Genomic DNA, 25,367 nt, shown 5'->3' with positions numbered 1-25,367 from the left:
GCAATAAAATCATCAAAAATCTGTTTCATCAGATGGCTGTTAAGAAAATGTCTTAATGCTGTATATTTGAAAGTACCTCAGTACTCCAATGGAGTGCCTAACTAAAAATAATAATATTAATTTGAATTATTTTATTTATTTGTCAAAATTTGTAATACTGTTTTAATAATAATAATAAAATCATTTGACTCAATGAATTAGAACTAATTGTCACACTGAGGTAGTCCAATAGTGTACTATATATCATATATCATATATATATATATATATATATATATATATATATATATATATATATATATATATATTACAGGAGGGTCCGGTCCTATATATTGAACCTCATTGTATATATTTTAAACAGCACTGTATATTGAAACCATGTTTGGCACACCATTTTATATTTATTTTTCAATTGTATTTTTTTTTTTCCACGTAACACTACCCTTAAGTAGCAGCAACATTAATCCATAAAATTTAAGACCTCCAGTAACACTTAGGTCACAAAACAATATTGGTTTGCCAGAATACCCAACAGTCTTATAGCTTTAGTATTAGATTGATATTGGCATAAATCAACAGCATAGAGATTAATGCCATGTAAATTGTCACTTGACAGTCACATTTCCAATTACAGATAACGTATGAATGATTTTTACTGTTCCATTGGCACACAGGCACTCAAACTCTCCAATGTGCAGAGGAGTTCCTTGGGTTCTGGTTCCCGTATTTTAAAAGTGGGACTTTTGAGTTTCAGACATCTTATATCATCAGCCAGTGGCGAAGCTGCGAAGACAGGCATTAAGACCCATTACAGAGACTACCATCAGAAACACGTAAAAGTACACTTCTGGTTTTATTTGAGAAGACTAGCTGTGTTTACATTAGGACAGAACAAGTTGGTTGATAAACAATCGAAAATATAATAAAAACTTACGTTAAACTGACGAACTTCCCCATCTTCCACTAGGTGATGCTCTCTCTCAGGTGTGATTGCATAGGCTAGTTTCTTGATTGAGACAAAAAGTAGAGGTTGTTTTTATTAAACACACACACACTTTCAAAAGATCTCTGGGACAAAGTTGTTGAAAGGCACAGATCGGGGGATGGGTATAAAAAAATATCAAAGGCCTTGAATATCCCTTGGAGCATGGTCAAGACAATTATTAAGAAGAGAAAGGTGTATGGCACCACCAAGACCCTGCCTCCATCAGTCCGTCCCTCCAAACTGGATGACCGAGCAAGGAGACTGATCAGAGAGGCTACCAAGAGGCCAGTGGCAACTTTGCAAAAGCTACAGGCTTTTATGGCCAAGACTGGAATAAAAATGTGCATGTGACAACAATATCCCAAGCACTCCACAAATCTAGCCTATATGATAGGGTGGCAAGAAGGAAGCCATTACTCAAGAAAGCCAACCTTGAATCCCGTTTGAAGTCTGCAAAAAAAAAAAAAAAAAAAAAAACACTCAAGAGATTCTGTAGCCATGTGGCAAAAAGTTTTGTGGTCTGACAAAACTAAGATGGAACTTTTTTGGCCTAAATGCAAAGCATTATGTTTGGTGCAAATCCAACACAACACATCACCCAAAGAACACCATCCCTACTGTGAAGCATGGTGGTGGCAGCATCATCTTATGGGGATGTTTCTCATCGGCAGGGACAGGGGCACTTGTCAGGATAGAGGGAAAATGAATGGAGCAAAGTGCAGAGGAAAACCTGCTGACCTCTACAAGAAAGCTGAAACCTGAGTGGCCCAGTCAGAGCCCTGACCTAAATCCAATAGAAAATTTGTGGCATGACTTGAAGATTACTGTCCATCAATGCTCCACAAAGAACTTGACAGAGCTTGAACAGTTTTGTAAGGAAGAATGGTCAAATGTTGCCTAGTTGTGCAAAGTTGGTAGAGACCTATCCCAACAGAGTGACAGCTGGAATTGCTGCCAAAGGTGCTTCCACCAAGTATTGGGGTGGAGACTTATCCAATTATGATCTTTTGGTTTTGTATTTTTAACATGTAATTTTTTTCTCAGTAAAAACTTTTTTCCCCTTAACAGTGTGGAGAATGGTGTGTAGATAAGTGGGAAAAAAATTATCATTTACATGCATGAAACAAAGGCACTGACACAACAAAATGTGAAAAAAGTTCAATGGGGTGTAGACTTTCTATAGGCACTGTGTGTATATATAAACTCAGTTTTAAAACTGAAAACTAAAATAGCAAAATGTAGGTTAGAGGATTGCTAATGCTTCAATCCATTTTCTTTCCTGGTATTAGTACTAGTGCTGTTATCATGGTTCCTTTTTTTCCTTCTATTGAATATCTTTTGGTTTATTGTTTGTATTGTATACTTCATAGATAACTCTATAGGTTAAATGTTAATGCAGCTTCCTGGTACCTAACAATGTGTTTTGTTGAAGCTAACTCAAATTTTCTAGTAGCATTCAGACTATGTGATGCAACTGTTTATTGAATAGAACAATTTGTATATCCTGAATTAATATAACATTTTAAGTAGAAATAATGTCAAGAAAGCTTGACCCTTAGCCTTAACCTTTTATGAAAATCTTAAATGTCAGCCGCTCAGTTATTTAATGCAAAATAAAATGCAAAAAAATTTTAATCTGCGTTTGAACAACAGTGTTGAGTCCTGAAGAATAAACACATTAAATAAACACACTATGTTACTTAAAGTGGTGGCATACCAAAGAAGCCAATGAAGACTCTTACATTTATATAACTTTGTTATTCATAAATGAAGAGCTACTGTACAGAAGGTTCACAGTATAAATACTCACATTTCGAAAAGTTCCTGGCAGGACACACAATTTGTAGATGGCGTATATGGGTACCATTGCCATTGATGATATGGCAACACACCATCCTATTATGTTGGCCCAGACTGGAAACACATAGGTTCCATAATAGGGAGGTTTAAATGTTCCAAAGCTGATGACTACCATGCACTGCAAGATCAAAATAAACAGGTGACAGCAAGATTACATCATGTTCAACAGATATTTAATACACACAGTACAATGTTTTGTTTTTTTTATAATGTTCTCAGCACAGTTTTTGTCTATCTTTATCAATTCATGGCAATGGCCAAAAAATATTAATTTGGATTTATTGGTGCTTAGGCGATATCAGATACAATAAAGTCAGGATTATTAGCAATACTGTCTTGGTAAAGTCATCTCATACAGGAAGAAACCAGGAATGAATGTATGAGGGTATCAACTTACCAAGAGGAAGAGAGGGCTCACATACTTCCAACACAACCTCCAGTACAGGCCAGGCCTATGGCCTATCATTTCCTCTATGTCATCACTAAACCGTCCAACTCCTAAAATAAAAAATAAGTTTATCTGACAAATCCATATTCAGAAGTATACACTTTGTGGATACAGTAAAATCATCTGTCTTTGATGCCAAAGAAAGCTTTAAGCAATTTAGGTTGTGCTCTTTCAGTCCTCTGTTTTGGTTTATCCGTGTAAAGCTAAGGAATAAAATGTAGTGAAATCATGGTATAGAATACAAACATGGTAAAACCATGGGGTAGAGAGCATAATTAAACAGTAACATGCTAGAAGTGTTAGTAATAGTATTGTCTATGACTATGAAACAGCCATCGTATTGGGGGTATGTTGTGTGCTGTATATAAAGTTGACGTTTAACACAAGTTTCTGAGTTTACTGACTTGTTGCTTCCTCTTAAATGTCTCACCTTGGTCTCCCAGTCCCCGAAAGGAACTTTTCACAAGCAGAAGGTTAAACTAGACAGACTATAAACCAGGGGAATCAGATGATAGTCACTGAGTAGGGTAAAGTGCTTCAAGTTTTGTTTTTTATGATTGAGGTCTCAAAAAGGCCAACAAAGCCCTGTAGTGATGCTATATGTATTATACAGGATATTGTTCTTCTCCAGAAGTAGCAAAGTGTGACTTTACCGCCCAATGAACTAACAACAGGACTTACTAACCAAGAATAACACCACAAAAGGAGCTGTAGATCACTGAATTATGTTTTTATTAAAAATGCATCTTAATTTAACTATTCTGATGAATGCATTAGCTGAGATTTATTTTCTGCTCAGGGGAGTTCAATGAGGCATTACAGAATTACTTAATAATCAACAAGTAATTATTAAAAAAAAAAAAAAAAAACACAAACAAAAATGTGGTTAAACTAAACAATGGGTAAAATGAGCTAAGACTGGTGAAATTATGACCAACAGTTCAGTTTGAGAAAAAAGTGCCTCTCTAATTACATTGCAGTGAAGCCCTGAACCTACTTATCTACTGTCAATATGACATTATGCTACTAATATAGGATCAGCATTTCAGCACATGAAAAGTGAAGACCGCCTTACCGTAGAACCAGGCGATGCCAATAGCCTCAATAAGCACTCCAAAAAGAATTGATGTTCCTGCAGCGAAATGGTCTAGCAGAGTAAAAACATAAATACCACCCTGGAAGAGAAAATGAGATTTGACATTGAGTTGAACACACAGCAGTCCTCTGCTATTATATCAGTAGCTACCCCTGAAAGAAAAGTCTCAACTGAGTTCAGGCTGTAGTAGATGTTTTAAGACGGAAAAGTGCATTTTGAACAAAGTCATTTTCAACATTTGCATTGGCACATAAAATTCTTAAATAAGTTTAAATAAAAACAAACTCTACCAGAAGCACATTTTTCAAATCTTCCAGGTCATAAATTGAACATTGATCAAATCAGGAGAGAGGTCAATAATGAGAACATGGGGTTAAAATGATTTTGGTTCAAAATGAGTGGAGCCAACGACAATAACAGGAAGGTCTATTTAATTAATATAAATAGTGGCAGATCTAAATGTTTAATTAGGACCAAAACAAATAATTGTGCTTGCATTTAAAGACAAAAGTACACTAAAGAGACTTACACATGCTGTAGGTGATACAGCATGTGTAAGTCACCCAGAAAAGAAATTAAGGTACTGTGTGATTTATTATTTTTTTTGTCAACGTGTTCATACTAAAGGTAATTTTGAATTTACAGTTGTGGCTGGGGATATATGTTACTGACATACTTGCTAGGTAATATTTTTACTTCAGGAAACTATTTAGCTAACTTAAGGTCTGGTCATTTAAAATAAAGCTGCCTTTACTTCACATGCTTTTCTCCATGAAAGCACTAAATGTGATTAATCTAATGACCTCCAGACTCAGAGGTCAGGTAGCACAATCCTTCTTAATAATGATCCCTTTAAGTAGAGTTTAAAAGTAATCTGTAAGTATAAGTCTAAATGTAATAATAGAAACAAAAAAAAGCCTCAATACATGATCCTTGCCACTATGGACAAGTATTAGAAGCCATCAGGTGTATTTTGTCTTACATCCACATTAGTTATACTATAAGCATAGAGCTGAAGTTTCATGTGAGTGAATTAAATCTAACTTGATTGCAGTTTGTGTAGATTGATCCATCATAGCAAACTGTGATTGTGCAAACAGCTGTCTCTTGTTATAACTATATATCTTAACCCAATAAACCCTTCTAAAATGATGGTGAAGGCTTTAATAATTTATAATAAAAAAAAAAAAAAACAGTGATGTAGTCCTAAATTTGAAGGTACCGGAACACCACTAAAAAATAGATTATCTTACACAAGAATTATTAAATTAATTCATATTTTATTTGTATACTGAAATTCTAGTAACACATATATTAGTTAATGCATTTATCTCATTTCTACAAGTATTTCCATAAAATGTCTTTCTCCATGCTTTACTTGATGTGTCCATGCAGCCACAGTCTATGTGTCCACAGTCTTAAGAAGTAGTTTGCAATGAAAGAAGTTCTTAAGGCTCTTTTCATTGCATCAAGAGCACTACTAACTAAATCAGAGAGTTGTGCGGGAGATGTCAGTCATGTAACTTAGCTTGCCCATTATATTGCCCATTATCCAACGCATTCTGTCTCCATTACATCACTGCTAAAAAAATCACAAACCTCAATGACCAAAACTCAATAATCAAATCCCATCCAAAGTTTAATTGTCAAGGTTAACGATTATGAAAAGGACAAATGGTAGTTCATCTAATTACTTACAAGATTCAGTAGCTCAAAATGTATAAACTCTGATGAGAGTCAAAGAAAACTTTACTATATAAAAAAATAAATTAATTAAAAAAATGATGCCGCCAGACCTTGATCTCTGTTCACTGAAAAAAAACAGTATCTAAGTATTTTTGAAAGGTTACCTGTGAACTCTGAGATCTATTAGAGGTCACCATTGAAATTAACCTCACCATATGACACAGTTACAAAAACCTGATTCTGCTAAAGGGCGAATTCCACCTGTCATGAAGTGATTAGCAATAACCTTTGCTTTGCAGAGGTAAGTTCAAGTGGGTGAAGTATACTTCCCTTATAGTGGTCGACATCAACATGAGTGGTGTGCTCTCTTTGTTTTGAAGAGGTTACCATTAGTTTCCTATGAAGAGCTTCTTTTAAAGATACAAACTGAAAAATAATCCCTTGTTTAGCAAAAGGATCAGCAAATAGCCACTTTTTTAAAATTGTTTTTTATTTAGTAGTCACCAATTGATTTTTACCCTGTTTTTTCTCCAAATTTGAAATAGACAACTGTATTATTTTAGGCTCAGCTCACCACTACCACCCTGTTCCTGACTTGAGAGCGGTGAAGATGAACACATGCTGTCCTCCAAAACTTGTGAAACTGCTTTTTTTTCACTCTGCAGGCCTGCTATGCAACCACCTCAGAGCTACAGCATCGAAGGACAATACAGCTCTGGACAGCTTACATGCAAGCCCACAGGCTCCCGTCCAGTATACAGGGGTCACTGGTGTGTGGTGAACTGAGGACACCATGGCCGACCTAAGCCCTTCCCACCTGGTCGATGCTCGGCCAATTGTGCCTGATGAACTCTCGTCCATGGTCGGCAGTGGAATAGACTGGACTCGAACCGCCCACCTTAAGGCTATAGGGTGAATCCTGCACTCTACGTGGAGTGCCTTTATTGGATACACTACTCGGGAGCCCCCAATTATCCACTTTTGACTGGGCCACAATTTTAAAGTGCAAGCGAATGAAAATGGCTTTTGTTTGGTTTTAAAATAGTAAATATACAACTACAACTGTTGAGACTGCTTTCTACTTAAAAAAATGGGCTTGCCTGTTTTTGTTCTGGGCAAAAACATTCCAACACTTTGACAAACATCTTCACAACAATAGACAAGTTGTTAGTATTCCACTGTAGCAGCATAGGTTGGATCAGTTACAGTCATGGGTTAATCATATCAGGTATATACTTCATCTCCGATTTGTATATTTTCCCTACATATTTTTTTCTCCCCATGTTGGAAAGGTGGACATTGCCTAGAGATATTTTAACCATCTCACCATCGTCGAAAAAGAGTGAACTTGAACGGATTTATCCTTAACCAAATTCTTGTACATAGAAATCAGCTCTCATATCAGGAGAACTGGACTTTATATGTGCCAGACAACTGTAGTCTTATGCAAATTTTATAATTGGGGTGGATATAAAAGTTTTTTCTTAATCAAAAATGAAATAATAAAGTAATATTAATTGTACTTTTAAGTGCTTCGGATTGTTTTTTTTTAGTGGAGAGTTCGGGCCGTTCTTTATGAATGAATTGTTTTTTTGTCCATGCACCTCCACGTGATCCCTTTCTCTCTGAACTGTTTTATAATTGCCACTAAGTAACTTACATTTGTGACGCAGAAGAGAGATATCAAGAATGTCGACACAACTATGAAGAGGGTGAAAATCTCCCTGTGTTTGCGCAGGAACTTGAACTCATCAATCAAACCAGTGATAACTGACTCCATCCCACCCATCTATAAACAAATGAGAAAAAAAAACAACAACTATTTGTTTTGTAACTATGGAGATATTCAATGTTAAAGAGGGTGTTGGACCCATATACGCTAAACAACTAGTAAAAGGCAGATCAAAACTTAGATTAGCTGAACCACACACTCACTCATACATATGAACTGTATGTCCACTGCAGGCATAATCTTTAGCATCCTTGGACCATTCAAACTCTAAAAGGCAGTGTTACAACGACAGCAGTTTTAAAATCAATTTCTAACCAATTATTATTATGCAATTATTGTTTAATTTGTAATACATTTTCTTCACTTTAAAAGGCATTTTTAGAATACCAACTCAGTCAATATAATGCCTTTCATGTAAAGGTACCCTAATGTCCTTGTGGGTGAAGGTAAATGCTGAAGTTAAACCCACCATGTGCTGGGCTACAATTAAATTACATTTAGCTAAACATACATATATATTTACATACATATATTAAAATTAAACAATATATAAACACAGATAAAGCTAGTTTAAATCTACTTACAGCACTGTCAATACCTAGGGTCAGCAACATTATGAAGAAGATCACTGACCAGACAGAGGACCATGGCAAAGTAGCAATAGCTTCAGGGTATATGATAAACACAAGTCCAGGTCCTACAATAAAACACACATTTTCAGATACATATTGCAACATGTTTTGGAGGCTATGATAGCTTTAATTGTATTCTTATAAATCAGTTTTAAGTACTGCATCACTCAGTGGATTAACACTATTTATAAAATGCTGGATCATTTCCTACAAAAAAAAACACCAACAAATCGAAGTCCCTCCCTCGAGTGCCAGTGCAGTGCAATGTTTGACTGTTCCATGAATCTTCCCTCAGAAAACCAGTCTGCTTTCAATTCACAAATGAAATTTAATCTCGAAAAATTTTAATATAAATGGCAATGTACAATGTAATGTTCATGGCAAATAAAAAAAGTACAAAATATATGCTATAATCAAAGAGTCTTCAGGGACTATTTTTTTCTTAGTGGAAGGATACATAATATATTTCTAATTTTTTTCTTTAAAAAAGCCAGTGTAATTATTAAAAAAAAAAAAAAAAAAAAAAAAAAAAGTTGCCATTTTATAAGAGAAATAACCCACTCCAGGGTGTGCGGCAAGACCTGTCTTACCACACACCCTGTCATGGGTTATTTCTTACTTGGTGCACACAAGCTGGATTTAAATCACATGATGATATGCCTTGTTGACACACTTATCTAATAAAAACCTACAGTAAGAGACTCATGTCTCAAATTGCTTTTGCAAATCAAAAAGACCTGTAATTACAATCTACACAGACAAAAGATCTACTAAGATTATGTACTTGTTTTTAAAAATAAATAAATAAATATTTTCCAATTAGTCTTATTAGTGTAAAGGACTAAGCACAGCTTAAAATGACCATATTGGGGTTGCCTTTAAGCTCGCAATGAAGTGCAGGGTCAACTTTCAAAAGCACATCGCCATCTCTTTCTGAAGACTTTATTAACTTAGCGCTCTGATGCAAAGAAACCCTTTGCTCAGGAATGGGGGCCTGATCTGACATTGCTATAGTGTTGGAAAACTTACCATCAGTAGCCACATCCTCAAGAGCCACATTGTGCTTTTGTGCCATGTAGCCCAGGAATGAGAAGATGACAAATCCAGAGAAAAAGCTTGTTAAGGAGTTAACTGAGCTGGTAATGATCGCATCTCTGAAAAAACCCAACAACAACAGCAACAACATAACATACGATTAGTGTGTGCTATTTTGTGGATTTACACACTGAATATTTCAGGTCCTGGATAGTGGGCCTTAAGTAGTGTTTCCTTGCTCTGTGTGTGTGTTCTTTTTTCCATTGTTGGTTCTTGTTTCTTATTTTGCAATGTGGGTAAAGTCCTTCAATGTAAAGTTATATGCACTGTTGACCATATCTTTTGACATGCTGCAAAACCCTTGTGAGCACTTTGAGTGTGTAACACATTCTACCAGCATATTCAACTGATTAACTTGTAAATCATCTTTAATTAAAAGGAGAGCAAGGACATGCTTCTTAAAATTGTTTTACCAAATGTTGTTTTTTTTTTTCAGTCAACAAATGAACCTTTTTTTATTGACATTCTGTAGGGAAGTTAAGACAAACAATTTAGCTTCTCCTTTCAGTCCCTACGAGTTGTACCTCAGCTCAGACTATATTTTAATATTCAAAGTTATGGATGAACATTTTAAAAGGAAGGGTGGGTATTGTTAATTGGCTTTTCCCCTGACAAATTGATATAAAATAAAGTCACACAGTGTGAATTATAATTTTCCACCTGTGTGACTGTATGTTTTGTGAGTGCAAGCTTGAATACATGTGTATTCTTCATATTTAAATCTGGTGTCAAAAGCACTGCCAGGAGGGCTTCAAAGATATTATAATTGATATTATAATTTTACCATTCTTCTGATGGCCACGCATTTAAAAATCTGATATGGGTCAAGTCTTACCTATAGCAGTTGTTGCTAAATTTGTTATAGCTTGAGAACGCTATTAGCACACCAAACCCAACTCCTAGCGAGAAGCAGATCTGAGTGGCAGCGTCGATCCAGACCTGCAAAACAAATGGACAGAGATCGACACAAAGAAGGAGAAAAAAATCTGTTATTAGAGATAATTGCAGGAAACTCATTCAGCACAAAGATGAAAGACACTTTTGAATACAGGGTAATTTTGTAAATTGCTCCTGTACGCACGTGTCTCATCTAATTCCTGAATTTGGTCGTGAGTACTCAGGGAAATTGCATCTGAATTTCTCCTTACTTATTGTAAATGCAGTGTTTCTACAACTTCATCAGCTGGGGACCAAGGACTTAGATAATAAAACATACCCCTGTTTTATAAAGCCTAATAATAGTAGCAAATTATCTAGTGGCCTCCATTTTGCCAGGACATTTATGGGCTTGGTCATGTTTTTTTTAAATATTTTAGTGATAATAAAACCATGACCCTGCTTTATAAAGCATAATTATCCTAATAGAAATATAGCAGCTGAATAGCTTAATCTTATCAGGACATTGATGTGCTTTCATTGCATATTGGTTACTGCTTTATCTATATTCTTTAACATTGTCAAGAGTTTTGCTTAAAACACAATTGTAGCTGCTTTGGAACAAACACGTTAAACTTCTAATTTGAGACAGTAGCATACAACAACACGGTTTTAGCAAAACCCACAGACCTTATAGGCCCCACATGGAAAACATTTTCTGTATTAACATATATATTTTTTAAAATCTGAGTATATCCTAATGTCTACGTAAACTAGGGCCTAAACATATTTTTTATATTGAAGGATATAGCTCATATTTATTTAATATATTGCAGAAAAAAATGCATTAAATATAATAATTATAATATTATTTGTAAATTATTTTATACATTATAATGTAATATTCCATAATGAGTATTACTGTTACTACAATATATAACTCATGACTAAGGTTTAATAATAATATATTTTATGACGATTACATACATTAATGTTGTAATAAAATATATATATTTATGATATATATCGTATACTAATTGAAGCACCACTGTACTATTTTACATAATATAATTTAAATCCTTAGGAAACTGATATATATATATATATATATATATATATATATATATAATATATATATATATATCTATGAAAATATATTATATATATATATTAAGGGGTATAGAGTTATATATCCATAGTATATAATTCAGTATATTAACGTATGAAGTTTCTTATAATAGGACGAAAAGTGTTAGTTTTATCTATATATATATTAGGACAAATTAGAGACAGGTAAGTAGAGCGGTATATATATATGCTCTGTGATGAGAAGGATAGATATAGATCTAAAAAGAGAATTTACACACAAACAACAGAAATATATATTGTTTATATATATATATATATATATATATATATATATATATATATAGATCATATATATATATATCTATATATATATATATAAATTTATCAGATTTTAAATTATTTTATTGTAATTATTGTTATTATTATGTAAACAGTTAAGTGGTGCTGAAGTTAATACTTGCAAAATAATTACATTAGGTTAATAATAAGTTAATAATCAATCATTTAATTCTGTATACATCCAAGTATGTTGTTTCTTGCTAGTTTTATATTGTTAGAATGGTTTTATTCCTGGTAGAAATTGTAGCTTCGCTTTTGCACTTCATTTATCCTTTTCAAAATAAGGCTCTGTTTTTCATACTGGGGGATGACCATCAAGAGTTTGTATTGAAATGACCCCTATACTTAATAATAATTAAAACAAAATTGTATGAAAAGTGAATTTTACACGTATTGCACCATGCTGGACTCCAAACATTAAAAAGACATACTTTCCTTTTCAACTGCATCCCTTTGGAAGAAATGAATGGTAACAGGCATATATGACTGCAAGCAAAAACAGCTTATAAAGAACATTGGGTCTGTTGAATCATGTAGACATCTTATTCTCTTTTTATTATTGCTATAATGAAAGACTAAACTAAATTAGTTTGTTAGTTAGATATATTCTGGTATGCCAGATTTCTACCAGATCAATGTTGGGATAAAGGACTAGTAAAAATGCTTTTAAATAATATCCCCAAGTTTATATGCATCATTGCCAGTAGAATATTAGATAGACTTACAAAAGCCAGATTCACGAACTGAAAAATGCAACAGTCATTTCAATTTGATTAAATATATATGAAGTCCCGACCAATTTTTTAAAGTGTAAAGAAAACCGCAATATAATAAATGTCACAAGGTATTGACACAATTTAAAAAAATGTTCCTGTAGATGTCATATTAGTATGACAAAAACTAGGCTCATTCGCTGGTTGTAAAAGGTTTATTTCAGTACTTGACGACTACACATTGTAAACTGAAAAAAAAAAAAAAATGTTAATATGACTTCCTTCTTCTTTTTCTGTAGCTATTAACTAGCAGAATTCAGTAAGTTTTTATTTTCTGTGAAACCCATCTGCCTACAAACAAGATAAATGGACCAATAAAGGAGCAAAAATCGCTGTACCACAGGAACAAAGGCTTTGTTGTCAATATACATTTTATTCAATCACAAGAGGTGCCCCATATGGTTAAGGGGGTTCAGTCTCAGCCTTCTCCAATTTGAAAGCCAAGGAGGACTGTGCCTCTCCTTAGAAGTAGCCTGATTAAACGTTTTAAGTGGAATTTGGCTCTTTGTGATGCATGTAATTACGAAGTGGCTGGAGCCTTTTGAAATGTGCAATTGTGAAAACAGTGAGGACTCACCGAAGTCTCCCAAAGCCGGTGGAAATCGACACTCAAGTAAGCCTTTATGCCATCAATGGCTCCGGGGAGGGTAACTCCACGAAGTAGTAGCCCGATGAGGACCACATATGGCATGGTAGCAGTGATCCAGACAACCTACAATACAGTCGTCACATCAGCCTATTTCATTTCCAGTTAAGCTAGATTCTTAGGGGAAGTATACTGACATTAGCCAATCTGTTTCTTTTATTTAGCTTTGATAACGAAAATGATACCACCTGATGCCTGTTCAGACCAACAGTATGGCCAATCTAACATTTACAAAAAAAATAAAAATATTAGCACAGTCTAATGGGCAAGTACATCATGGTTGCTACATTGGGTTGCTAGATTTAGGCTTGTGCACCTTTCCACAATGGTGGTAAACCAACTGATGTTGGTAATGGCCTTGATGTGGTTTTTATGGACTCCAAAGAAGGCAGAAACAACTTTTCAGAAAGTAAATCTTATGACGGCTTGCAAATGTGTACAACACTGACCTTCCCCGAAGTCCTCACTCCTTTCCACAGGCTGAAGTAGAGGACCACAATCACCACAGTCAAACAAGATGTCAGCTGCCACCTGGGCAAGCCCAAGTCATTGATCCCTTCACTCTCATGAAGGTGCAGCACGCCTCTCCTAGGAAGATATACGGTTGCTAGCATTACCCACTATTGTAACTGACCACAGCACCGGGGTCCTATTTTAAAACAATACAAGTGCAAAGGGATGTTTTTCAAAAGAGGAATAGCAGATAACCACTTTAAAATAGGGCATCTGGTGTTTACACATTGTTAGATAAGAGAGACTATTTCCCAATTTTGTTTTCCACTTAGGTAAGGTTGCCAACTTATTATGGTTTGTAACTATCCTAAATGCGACACCTTTTACTTTAATCTATGTATGATTTATACAAATCATATGAAGAGTTTGCATTTAGTCATTTGCACAAGTTCATAAAACTTTCCATAATAGGAACATTAGGATCTGAAAAGCTTATGGTGAAAGAGACCTGAGAAAGGTTATTGGAGTATAAGAATGAAGTGAATCAATTATTATTATTATTATTATTATTATTATTATTATTATTATTATATTTTAATGATTTATTTATTTTTTGAAGTCTGTAAGAAACAGTACACTTCCAAATGTAAACATTTCTAGGAATGTTAGGCCATTTCTTTAACCCAACAGCTAGTAACAGTTTTTGAGGTCTTGTAATAACTATGCTAAGGGTCTGTGAATATGTCTTCTTGGATAATGCTCCTGAGTCCCTACACCAATTAAAGCCACATGAAAAACATTTATATACATATGCAGCATCCCTCCAATGTAAGGTGTTAAATCGTTATTTATTGACTTACTCAAAGAACTCTGCTGCTGGGGTTGACCTGTGTGTCACGTTGTGGGACGACCTGTTGAAAGTCCAGATGTCCGAGCAGTTCAAACTGTTCCAGGTGTTGTTGCAGTTCACCCATGGGAGGTTCCCAGTGAAGGAAGAGAACAAATAGTAGAGGGCCCAGGCTATGATCACATTGTAGTAGAAGCCCACATACAAGGAGATCAAGATCACAGTAAACCCAACACCTGAATGAAAGACAAACCAAATTACCCAATTGGCAATCTAATGACAGCCAAAAATATCACATCTTAACAAACAATCATTTGGTTTGGTTGCCCTTGTAACAAGGGTCTCAATGACTTGAGAAAAAATGACTGCTTCAGGAGAAGATTTCCACCATTCTTTTCGAATAACAAATATACTAATTTACATTGAGTCTATTTCTCAGGGGTTGTTCTTTCTGGAAGTGAATTTAAACAAAGCTTAGTGGCTGCCGGGAGAAGTCTTCCTATAAACATAACATTAAACGTCCACATCATTCTTAAAATAATGACTCAATTTATAATAAGGTGCACATTAAATCCTTATATTAAATTAAATTAGATACACTGCTTTGACTCATAAAGCTAGGAATACATACAGACTTCAGGATAGAGATATATCTTATATAGACATGTATGCTTAAACATTTATGCAACACTATATTAAACAGCTATAACTACACATGTTTCATTCTATAATTAAGCATTTTGCTGACTTGCAATTACAGAGAAATATTTGTAATTACCGTGTTTTTACAGTTTAATTATAGTATAGCTATACCAAGTATCAAATGGATTCTCTGCAATTAAAAACACATCAGCATTTCTCTTTAAAGTACTACACAGGGCAAAACAAAAAAAAATCTAGTATACTTATCTAATAATATTTACCAATGTTTTAAATTTAAATTTTATATATAAGAGGCTTACACATTACAGTAAACAGTTTGCTAGTTTGATACTATTGAACCAAATTTACAGATAGCTCATTCCACATATTGAACAGCAGGGTTTCATCAAATGTGGGTTTGAAATGGATGCATGAATTTTGCTGCTGGAAGGAAGATGGGAAATGAAACAGTTAAGAATAACAACAAATATCTGAATTATGGGTCTGGTGGTATTGTACTGGTCCTTTAATTACTAACAATCTTTTTACAGTGTCTTTCATAGTGGACCACCATCACAAAGTGCTTTACAAGATACAAGACTAGGGTGTGTGAACTATGCATCAGTTGTAGAGTCACTTACAACAATGTCTCACCCAAAAGACAGAGCACAAGGAGGTTAAGTGACTTTCTCAAGGTCACACAAGGTATCAGTGGCTGAGTTGGGATTTAAACTGGGGACCTCCTGGTTACAAGCCTGTTTCTTTAACCACTGGACCACATAGCCTCTATCCTCCTTCAAGACAATGTTTTTAAAAATTTGCTTTAGTTTGAGAATATGATCCTTTTCTTATTTTCCTAGCCAGCTCAACTAAAGTTCACAATTAATGTTTAACTGATATCACTTACAAAATTTGACAACCATGAATATAGGCTAAAGCAGTAATTGATCGAATTTAGTGTTTACGCAGAATTGATCAATGATCAGCAAACCACCTTCCCAATATATTGACGCCTATCCCTTTGTCAAGGTGCAAAACTGTAAATTTTCTTGAAGATATTCCTTTCTCTTGATGCTCAAATACATCAAAGGAGTAATTTAGCCTGGAAAAACACAATGTCACAAGAATTTGCAGATTTGTTAGTGGTGCTGACTTCAAGATCACTGGGTTTCAGATCGATTGGGTGAGATCTCTGCTCTTGTGCTCCACTGAATGTGGGTCTTGGCTGAAGCTGCAACATCTGTTTTCTCACTGGTGATATTTTCTCTACAAGCTTTGACTTTCCAGACACTGGCTGCCTTTTCTGTTTTTCTTTTGACTCCATAAGGAACTCAAAGCCAGCGGTTTCCCCTTGTTAATAATCATAAAAAAAACAAACTTAAAACAGTCTAAAGTGCAACTGCAATGTGACCCTCATTCAGGGCACTTTAAATTATGACAATAAGTCAAAGTAATTTCAAATTAAAGACTCCCAGGTTTGTTCCCCATGTGGGTCGGTCACAAGGTCAAAAGATGAAGAATATATAAACAGAAAGCTCACAGTAATAATGTTACACTAATAAAAGCTGAACAAAAAGTCAAGAAAGGTCTGCAGTAGCATTCCACAACTGCAGCAAACACAGTCAGTATGGAGGAAGTGAGAGTATGAAAGAAAGGTGTTGAAATTGGCACTGGTATGCTAGCTTGAGCAAGCTGAAATGTTTTAATGTATTTATTTATTTAAAAGTATATATATATATATATATATATATATATATATATATATATATATATATATATATATATATATATATATATTAAAATATGTCCCTGATTGACTGAACTTCAGAAGTTAGTGCAGCTTTCTTTTAACCAAGGGAATACAATGTCTAGCCTACAGAGCTTTCAACCCATGGTGCAAAAGAGAGGAATCTGGGAGAAAATCTAAAACTGATATTCAGAACTATCTGGGACAAACCAATATGTAGGGATTTGGTCAAATCCTGGTTACAATTGTGTCAAGTTGAACCCATATCCAGGTACGTTTAAGAATAATGACCCAAAATACAAGCATCATTAAATGCATGTGTTTAAGTACAACTTTAAGAAATGTTTGGAAGAGTTTTTAAAAACATTTGCTTAGGTTTACAGAACTTTTAAAAAATGAGAATAAACTAATAAAGCCTCACTAAAGTAACTGAAAAAAAGATTTCTTAATGGCAAACTTGAATAAATTAATCAAAATGGGCTTTAAAAAAAGCCTTTAACAAAACATTGCTGATACAGTCCTTAAGGTTTTTTTTTTTTTTTTAAAGGGTGTGTTAATTCACATCCTTTTCTTTAAAAATAATCCCTGGAATTGTTGATGACTGTAACAAATTATACAATTAGAAAATTAGAAAACCTTATCTGGTTAAAAATAAGAATATCACTCATAGGCTGTTAACTCAAGTAATGTAAAGTAGAGGTAAAAGTGGCAAGGTATTATGCATTACACAAGCAGCACCACCTTTGAACAAGGGGCATATCTTCCAGACACCAGCAGCTCCTTCGCGGTTGTACTGCCCCAATGCCAGCTCCATGTAGAAGAGAGGCATTCCAGCAATAACCATGAAGAACAGATATGGGACAAGAAACGCTCCTGGGGGAAAAAACAGCACAAAAAAATAATCAATCATAACTTATTTATTAAAAACAACAGACAGTTTAGTGGTTAAAACTGATGTCATAGTGTAACAGTGCGAGGAGCCCTGTACAGTATTGTTTGTTTATTTTTAGAATGGGGTCTCCCACTATTTTGTATTTGTCTATTATGATTTATTTCTTGTATTTGACGGCGAGAAGCCGTAGTTTGTTTATGTTTTGTAGCGTGGATGGGTAGCACCATCCATTTTAAAACCTAATGCAGAAGGTGGTCATCTCCCAAGTCTAATTAGTTAATTTATTAATTGGGAGTGGGTGTTCAGAGGAGGAACGAGAGAGTGAGAGAGCGCGAGAGAGGAAAGTGAAACTAAAAATATATAGGATCAGTAAAAGCAATTTGCCCAGCCTGACCTGTATCCTTGTGTTCGAGACTTTGTTTTTGTTTCACCATTTATTTTGCTCTGTGAGCACTGTTTTTGTTTAAATATTTTATTTATTTTTGCTATTGAAAATAAACTGCGCACAGCACATTTTTTGCCCTGCAGTGCTGCCTTTGCTTTTTCTGTTCCTGCATCTGGCCTGACATCACCACTCGCCAGCCCGTCACACATGGATATTTTAGTCACAGGAATATTATCATCACTGTCCCCATGCAAAAAAATCCTTTAGTCATTTTCTGTAGCAAACTGACTTGTGTTTTAATGTTGGTGTATAGTCATCGGTACATGGGATATAAACGGGTCTGTGTAACATGAGTGTTTAAAATGTATATTTGTATTTAGGCATGAGGATTGCACAGCACTTCACGTGCAAGTAAAAAGTAATAATATGTGAGCGTGGGGAATTGCACTTTATTAATTCACGTGCAGTTGTACCACAACTCCAATTGAATGATTGATTAGCAGTTGAGTCTCAGTACAGCTGCATAAAAGCAACATGTTTTCACATACTCAGGGTTGTGTGTTCGGCGAGTGGAGAATGGGATTGGAGACAGAGGTAATAATAATAATAATAATAATAATAATAAATAATAATAATAATAATAATAATAATAATAATAATAATAATAGCAGTCGTAGTAGTAGTAAAATATCTGCTCACCGTGTTTTGTTTAGTCCCTTTTTGTTTGTCTATTTATTTTGGCGAATGTGCCGTGTCCTGTTTTTGTATTGTTGCAACCACTTATTTTCTGTCTGTTCATTCATTAAATGCTGAGCGAGACCATTCGCTCAGCTCCACCAAACTCCACCTCTATCTTTGTTTATTTTCCTGTTTCTGGTCGGATGTCCCCCACTCTGGCCGTCTTTGTGACAAGTATACAAAATAAAGCTTTCTGATTTCCCCACAGATAAAATTGGGTGATATTTTGGGCAAATCTTTGAGATCAAGGTCAAGGTCATTATGGTGATTTCCATTACATGAAAGTAGGTGTTAAAACTTCATGCTGATATTGGACTCAGCTGTCACCACTCCTTTCATCGACATTGCTTTCTTTCTACTGTGCTTGAAGTCCCAATCAGAATCTTTTCGTCTTAACCAGAGCCAGTTGCTGCGCCTCTCTATTGCTTCAGATAAGTTCTTCACTATGTGTCACAACTCTTGATCACTGAATCTGATGTCTCTGAAAAACCGTGTTGTGGAGTGTGCCACAAATCCTCCACTGGGTAAACCTGGACTCTCTATCCTCACTGTTCCACTTCAGCAGCTAGTGGAGCATACCAAAGTTTCTTACTTTCATACACTTCATTCACAGCATCCTCCCGTGGCATTTTTAAACCTACCAGGTGAACAAGGCGTGCTGATCCCTACCACAAGACAATATCAGATCGAAAGGATAGTGGTGGCAATCTAGGTGGGAAAAGTCTCCAACAGCCTCCAATTGTCCTAGTCGAGTTTTGGTTTTAATACCTTTTCTTGGTGGTTGCTCCCCTGGATGGAGGAATGTTGTTATTCGTGTGTCATATATTGATGGAACTGGTGACATCCGATTGGTCATGCTGCGCTTGTCTTCCAGTGCTAAGGCCAAAGATTGCAGCACCTGGTTATGACACCAAGTAAACCGTCCTTGGCTAAGACCCACATTACATCCTGTCAAAATGTGTCTTAATGTAGCTTCTGATGAATACAAAGAACACCGCAGATCCTCTCCTACCCATAGATTAAGGTTCTGCGGTGATGGGAGAACATCATATGTTGGCCTGATGACGAAACTGATCCTGCTCTGTTCTATTGTCTATAGATCTCACCAAATGATCTTGCGTTGTTCCACACTCTCCAATCTCATCCATTCTTCCTGCTTGGCCTGGGAAACTGCCTTTACGCACCTCATCTTCTCCTCTTGATTTTGCACCTCATTGACTACCAACTTCTTCCGTTGAGCAGTGGTTGCTTTGTGCCATGTAGGAGGAGCTGAACTGAGACCAAGGCTTCCTCTTCCATGCTGTACTTGCCCCATGATATCACTGATATGAAGGGCAGCCTTTGCATCTTCCATAGCTTCCTTTGCCACCCACTTTCTTCTAGTTTTCAGCACAGGTGCTGCCTGCCTCACACATTCGTTGTGTGACTCTACCAATATAATTTCCAATCTAACCTTGATGCACTTAAACTCCTTGGTTAGAGATGAGACTGGCAGCTTCAGTATCCCTTTACCATACAGTCCCACTCTGCTGAGGCAGCGTGGAACGCCTAACCATTTCCTGACATATGAACTGATAATGCTTCCAGCTTCTCTACTGTTCTCAAGGAAACCTTATACACAGGGAGTGGCCACATAAGTCTTTGCAGTAGACAAAACTGATAGCACCAGAGTTTAAGTTAAGTTTGCCCAGTAAAGCGCTGCTGTCTATGCTCTTCAACCATTGCACTGCTTGTTTCATTGCACTGCTCACTTCTCCAACAAGAACTGTGTCCTTCAGGTCCATATCATACCATCTCCCAAGACTTTTCACAGGCTTTATCCACTTATCCACTATATTTCCTTTAATTATAGAGATGCTCCTTGACTTAGTGGGCTTCAAATGCATTTGTGGCCATTCAATGTTATTGATTAGTTTGCCCAATAACAAGATTAGTGCAGGCTTCTGTTGTAGTCATGATTGTCATGTCATCCATGTATGCTGTAATTGGTTGCAGTCGCATTCCAGACCCCCTAATAATTACTTCCATTGCCATGGTAAAATCCAGTAGAGAAATGGTGCATTATTCCTGTTTTCAGTCATTGCCATGTAGTGGTGAATTCTGAAGTTGAAAAACAAAATTCCAAAACTCCGAAGTAGGCTTTCACTAAGTTTGTTATTGTCCTCGATACACTGAAAAAATCAAATGCTGCCCAAAGCACCATGTGGTACTGAACCATATGCATTGGCTAAATCCAGGAATGTCACACGGAGCTCCTTCCTCTCCTTTTTTCCTTTTTTAATTTGCTGCCACATCACACATCTAAGTATCCTGGGAAAACTGGCTTTCTGTAAATGTCAATTAAGCAGTTCTTCAATAGCTAAGATGACAATCTCTGAGCAACAATGCTGAAGAAAATCTTGCCTTCCACATTTAACATGGTAATAGGGCAAAACTGACCGATATTCATAAAATCTTTTTCTTTGGGTATAAAGACCCCACCCGCTCGGCGCCACGCTCTTGGTAAAACCTGTGTTTCCCCACTTTCGTCAATTTCCACAGGATTCATAGAACACCAGGGGCACTCTTGTACTCTCTGCATGAAACTCTATTAGGCCCAGGAGATGATGATGCCCTTGCCTTTTTCACATCTTGTTCTACTTCTTTCCACTTAGGTGTGCAGTCCTCCATTTGGTATTCTGGTTTATTGATGGGTGGGATTCTGTAACATTTTTCTCCCTGGTGAAAAATTTCTTTGCAAATTTGAATGGGTCTTTATAAAAGTCAGTTCTCGCACGGTCCTTTTTTTTGCAGCATTTCCGTAGGCGCTCAGCTCTGCGCAAAGTTGCAAGCTTATCTTTCATGGCCCTTTGTAATAGATTGAGTTCCTCCTTCTTACTTTGTTCTTCTCTCCTCCATTGCTTCCTCAGCTGCCTCCTTTCTCTAATTAAGCACTCAATCTCCTGCTGCTGTCTAGACTTTACAAGAATAATTTGTACTTTCTCCCTTCTTTTTTCAACTCCAAAACTCTCACCTTCCGCACAGATGGTATCCTCAAATTTATCCAGCTTGTTTTCGACTGTTCTACCTTACATTTCCAACTCAAAACAGATATCTGTGTTTACTGTGGCCATTGAACTCCAGGCTTGTGCCCATTGATGTTGTTTTCTCTCTTACGCTGGTTCATCTGACCAGGTTCATAAGGATCATTAGGTTAATCACTAGTTGTGTTTATGCAAGTCCTCCTCTCATCTATGACAGGGGTGCTGATATCCTGTGAACTGTGTTCTGCTTCCTGTCACTGGATTTGTGAAGTAAATTGGAGAAACAAGTTGGTCATGTCAGGAATGATCCAATTTTGTATAATTACAGTTGGGTAGAAGCTTGGGGTTCAGTTCAATAAAGGTAACAATGCACATGAATCAAGTTATATCAGCTACAGATAGCCCACTTATTCTTAAAAGGACAAAAATATAGGGGCGAACTTAATAAAATGAATTAAAAAGATTTGCAGTCTTTATTTATTGAACTTTGCCCTCCATTCCTATTGTTCTGAATATTAGCAGTGTTTGTGTTTAAAAAATTATAGTAATATGTCAATCAACACTTAGGAAAACATTTTTTAGACTGGTGTCTCTTCAGTTTGTTTTCTCTAAAATCAGTCTTGACTGGGAAAAGACTTCACTTTGAGTGGTGACATTTTATTGGACTATTACCTCTATATCTTGTATCCATTAACCAGCAAATGAGCTTACTAAAGTCACTGAACATGACATAAAAACTCAAGTACCCAGTCCCCAGTCATTTCATTTGATAAAATGACAAAGGTACTGCAGTATGGTGACTCCATAGCACTATTGTATGATTATTGATATCATTTTGAAATTAAACCTGAAATTTTCAAAAAGTGTCACATTAAGACAAGCTTGTAATCTTGCTAGAGATAATCACGACTACTATGAATACGACTACTGCTATTACTGCTACGACTAATAGTACTAAAAACAATATATTAATTTATTTATGTACTTAAATATTTATGTATTCATTCAGTCATATGCTGTGATTATATGTAAAATGCGATTGTATTCATTTGTGGAACCTCTATTGTCGATTGCTGGAATGAAAATAATGAACACCAGCTGCATGCCGTTTTCTGCTCAAATAGGTTAAACTCCTATCCCTCTTCACCATTGTTCACATTAAGATAAAAACCCTTTTGGTCTCAAGCTGCAGAGCACAAGCCTTCCTAATAACTTTATTCACAAGACAACGCAGCACAGAAAATCAACCTCTGTGCATCGAGGGATTTCACAAGGTAGTATTTAGGGGATTGTAAAATGTTTTCTTTATTTTGCTGATATCTAACCTAAGTACAACATAACCTTTGTCATTAATATAAATGTGTGTCATTATATAACTTGTAGGAAAACCTGTAGATAAGTTAGCAGTCACTTTTTAATTAAATGGTAATACTTGAGTTAGGGTACCTCAGGGTCTCACACACAATTAGTCAGTGGCTGATTGGGAATTAAGACTGGGGACCTCCTGGTATCAAGCCCTTTTCTTTAATCACTGGACCACCATAGTGTTATAACAAAATATAATTAAGGCATTTATAAGAAAATCTTAAAATAGCTTTACACTGGTAATGTGTAATTAAAATTGTATTTAATAGATGGATATTCCTTGTCAATAATCATCAAAAACCCTTAAGCATGTATCATTAAATAAAAACAATTCAAAATAATGGCAATAGTAAAAGTTTCAATGATTCATAAAACTCAATTTATCTGGTGAAAAAAGTACACATTTTTTTTTTTTTTTTTTTTTTTTTCTTAAAACAAGATTATTCTTCAGTAACAAATACTGTATGGAACCTAAAACCCATTTTTTCTAATCAACTTTGGTATAAGTCCTATTTATGAGACGGTCAATAACAAGACATTATTGTCCTCACTGTTACTAACAAGTGACAGTGCACGATATTTTTGTAAAAATCGACGTTTTGGTAGCTTATAAGCACCACCATAAAAATATTGGTGGCGTTTGTCGATTTAGTAAACAATTGAAGTTAATACTCATTTTGTAACTTACACCACTTGTTTATATATATAGCCAGTTATATCACATATCAGTGTTATTGTGGGGGGGGGGGGGGCGAGACAATTGTGTATCAACATAGTTTTATAGTACATAATTAATAAAATATGAAAACATGTATATTTTATTCATATCCCAATTAAATTAAATAAAAAAAAAAAGATTTTTTTTCATGGACGTATTTTATACTTTCTCTCAAGCTAACATCGAGGAATATGCTCTCAAATTCAATTTTTAAACACTGTTTCAAGCATCTAATTGGGAAGAACTACTTTCCTCATGAAAAGCTCCAAAATACTAGATCATCAAGTAAGTTAAATATTTTGGTAGGTCTCGTTCATTGAATAGGGACTTACATCCTTTGTTGTAGGAGTGTTGTTTTTGTGGAAGGAAAGAAAGGCTAAATAAAATGTGTTCAGAAAAAGAAGGCTGCTTTTTTCATTTTAAAGAACTATCTATGCAAGTGGCGGAATGAAAAATCTGTAGTAAACATTTGGACTATGTACTGTAATTCTTTTGCTTCTATCACTTTATACAGTAATATCATTCTTACATTAGGTTACAATTTTGAGGTCCATATTTCCTAAATTCTCTGAGAAGCCTGCAGTGTTTGATACAAAACATTCGGCTGTAGCTCTCTCTCTCTTTCTCTCTCTCTCTCTCTCTCTCTCTCTCTCTCTATCTATATATATATATATATATATATATATATATATATATATATATATATATATATATATATATATATATATGCGACTTTCTGCTATTATATCTATATATTATAATGCCACGTTAAAATAACTACAATAAGGAGTCCTTTAAAAATACATCCTGCAGGATATGGCATTTGAAAAAAAAGTAATAAATAATGTTTAACGTGTGTTTACATCAGAGAAATTGATTAATGTTGTGGCATTCAGTTCTGCAGGGGAAGCTACAGCACTATAATATCTCCCGTCAACAAGAGTGCCATCCATTTTGCTGTGTTTACTCCACCACCTGCACAAACAGATAAGACTGGGTCACACTTAGCCTTACCTCCTCCATTTTTGTAGCACAGATAAGGGAACCTCCAGACGTTGGCCAGGTCTACTGCGAATCCGATCACAGAGAGGAGGAAATCAATCTTCTTCGCCCAGGTCTCCCTCTCCTCTGTGCCAGTGGTGGTCTGAGCTGGGTTGATCAGGGTGGAATTGGTGAACTGGACCCCATTCTGCTCCTTCACCAAAATCAGCTCCACCTCCTTGGGACCCATGTCATTTAACTGCTTGGCAGGAGCAACCACTGAAGACATCTGTCCAATTGGTAGTCTGCCTTTGATCAT

At 35.5% G+C, this 25,367-nt stretch overlaps 1 protein-coding gene across 1 annotated transcript; it reads right to left on the bottom strand.

Moving 5' to 3' along the window:
• Positions 1-379: 379 nt before the first annotated feature.
• Positions 380-25,367, bottom strand: LOC121308264 (sodium-dependent dopamine transporter-like). Its single transcript, XM_041240553.1, has 14 exons — positions 25,082-25,367; positions 17,688-17,819; positions 14,571-14,793; positions 13,707-13,845; positions 13,189-13,323; positions 10,370-10,473; positions 9,469-9,593; positions 8,392-8,504; positions 7,736-7,864; positions 4,369-4,468; positions 3,243-3,343; positions 2,796-2,963; positions 935-1,006; positions 380-783 (listed from the first exon to the last, which is right to left on the bottom strand). The coding sequence occupies exons 1-14, from the start codon at positions 25,365-25,367 to the stop codon at positions 760-762; spliced, it is 1,851 nt and encodes a 616-aa protein (XP_041096487.1). The 3' UTR covers positions 380-759.

This window comes from Polyodon spathula, chromosome 3 (assembly GCF_017654505.1).
Source record: "Polyodon spathula isolate WHYD16114869_AA chromosome 3, ASM1765450v1, whole genome shotgun sequence".
NCBI classification, from domain to species: Eukaryota; Metazoa; Chordata; class Actinopteri; order Acipenseriformes; family Polyodontidae; genus Polyodon; species Polyodon spathula.
Note: the sequence above shows the minus strand (reverse complement) of the source record. Positions and strands in the feature narration are given on the sequence as shown.

Excerpts from the sequence above, each read along its gene's own strand:
- LOC121308264 (XM_041240553.1), bottom strand. The coding sequence starts at position 25,367 with ATGATCAAAGGCAGACTACCAATTGGACAGATGTCTTCAGTGGTTGCT. Across the intron at positions 17,820-25,081 it reads GTGCTACAAAAATGGAGGAG|GAGCGTTTCTTGTCCCATAT; the intron begins GTAAGGCTAAGT and ends TTTTTCCCCCAG. Across the intron at positions 1,007-2,795 it reads TGCCAGGAACTTTTCGAAAT|AAACTAGCCTATGCAATCAC; the intron begins GTGAGTATTTAT and ends GTCTCAATCAAG.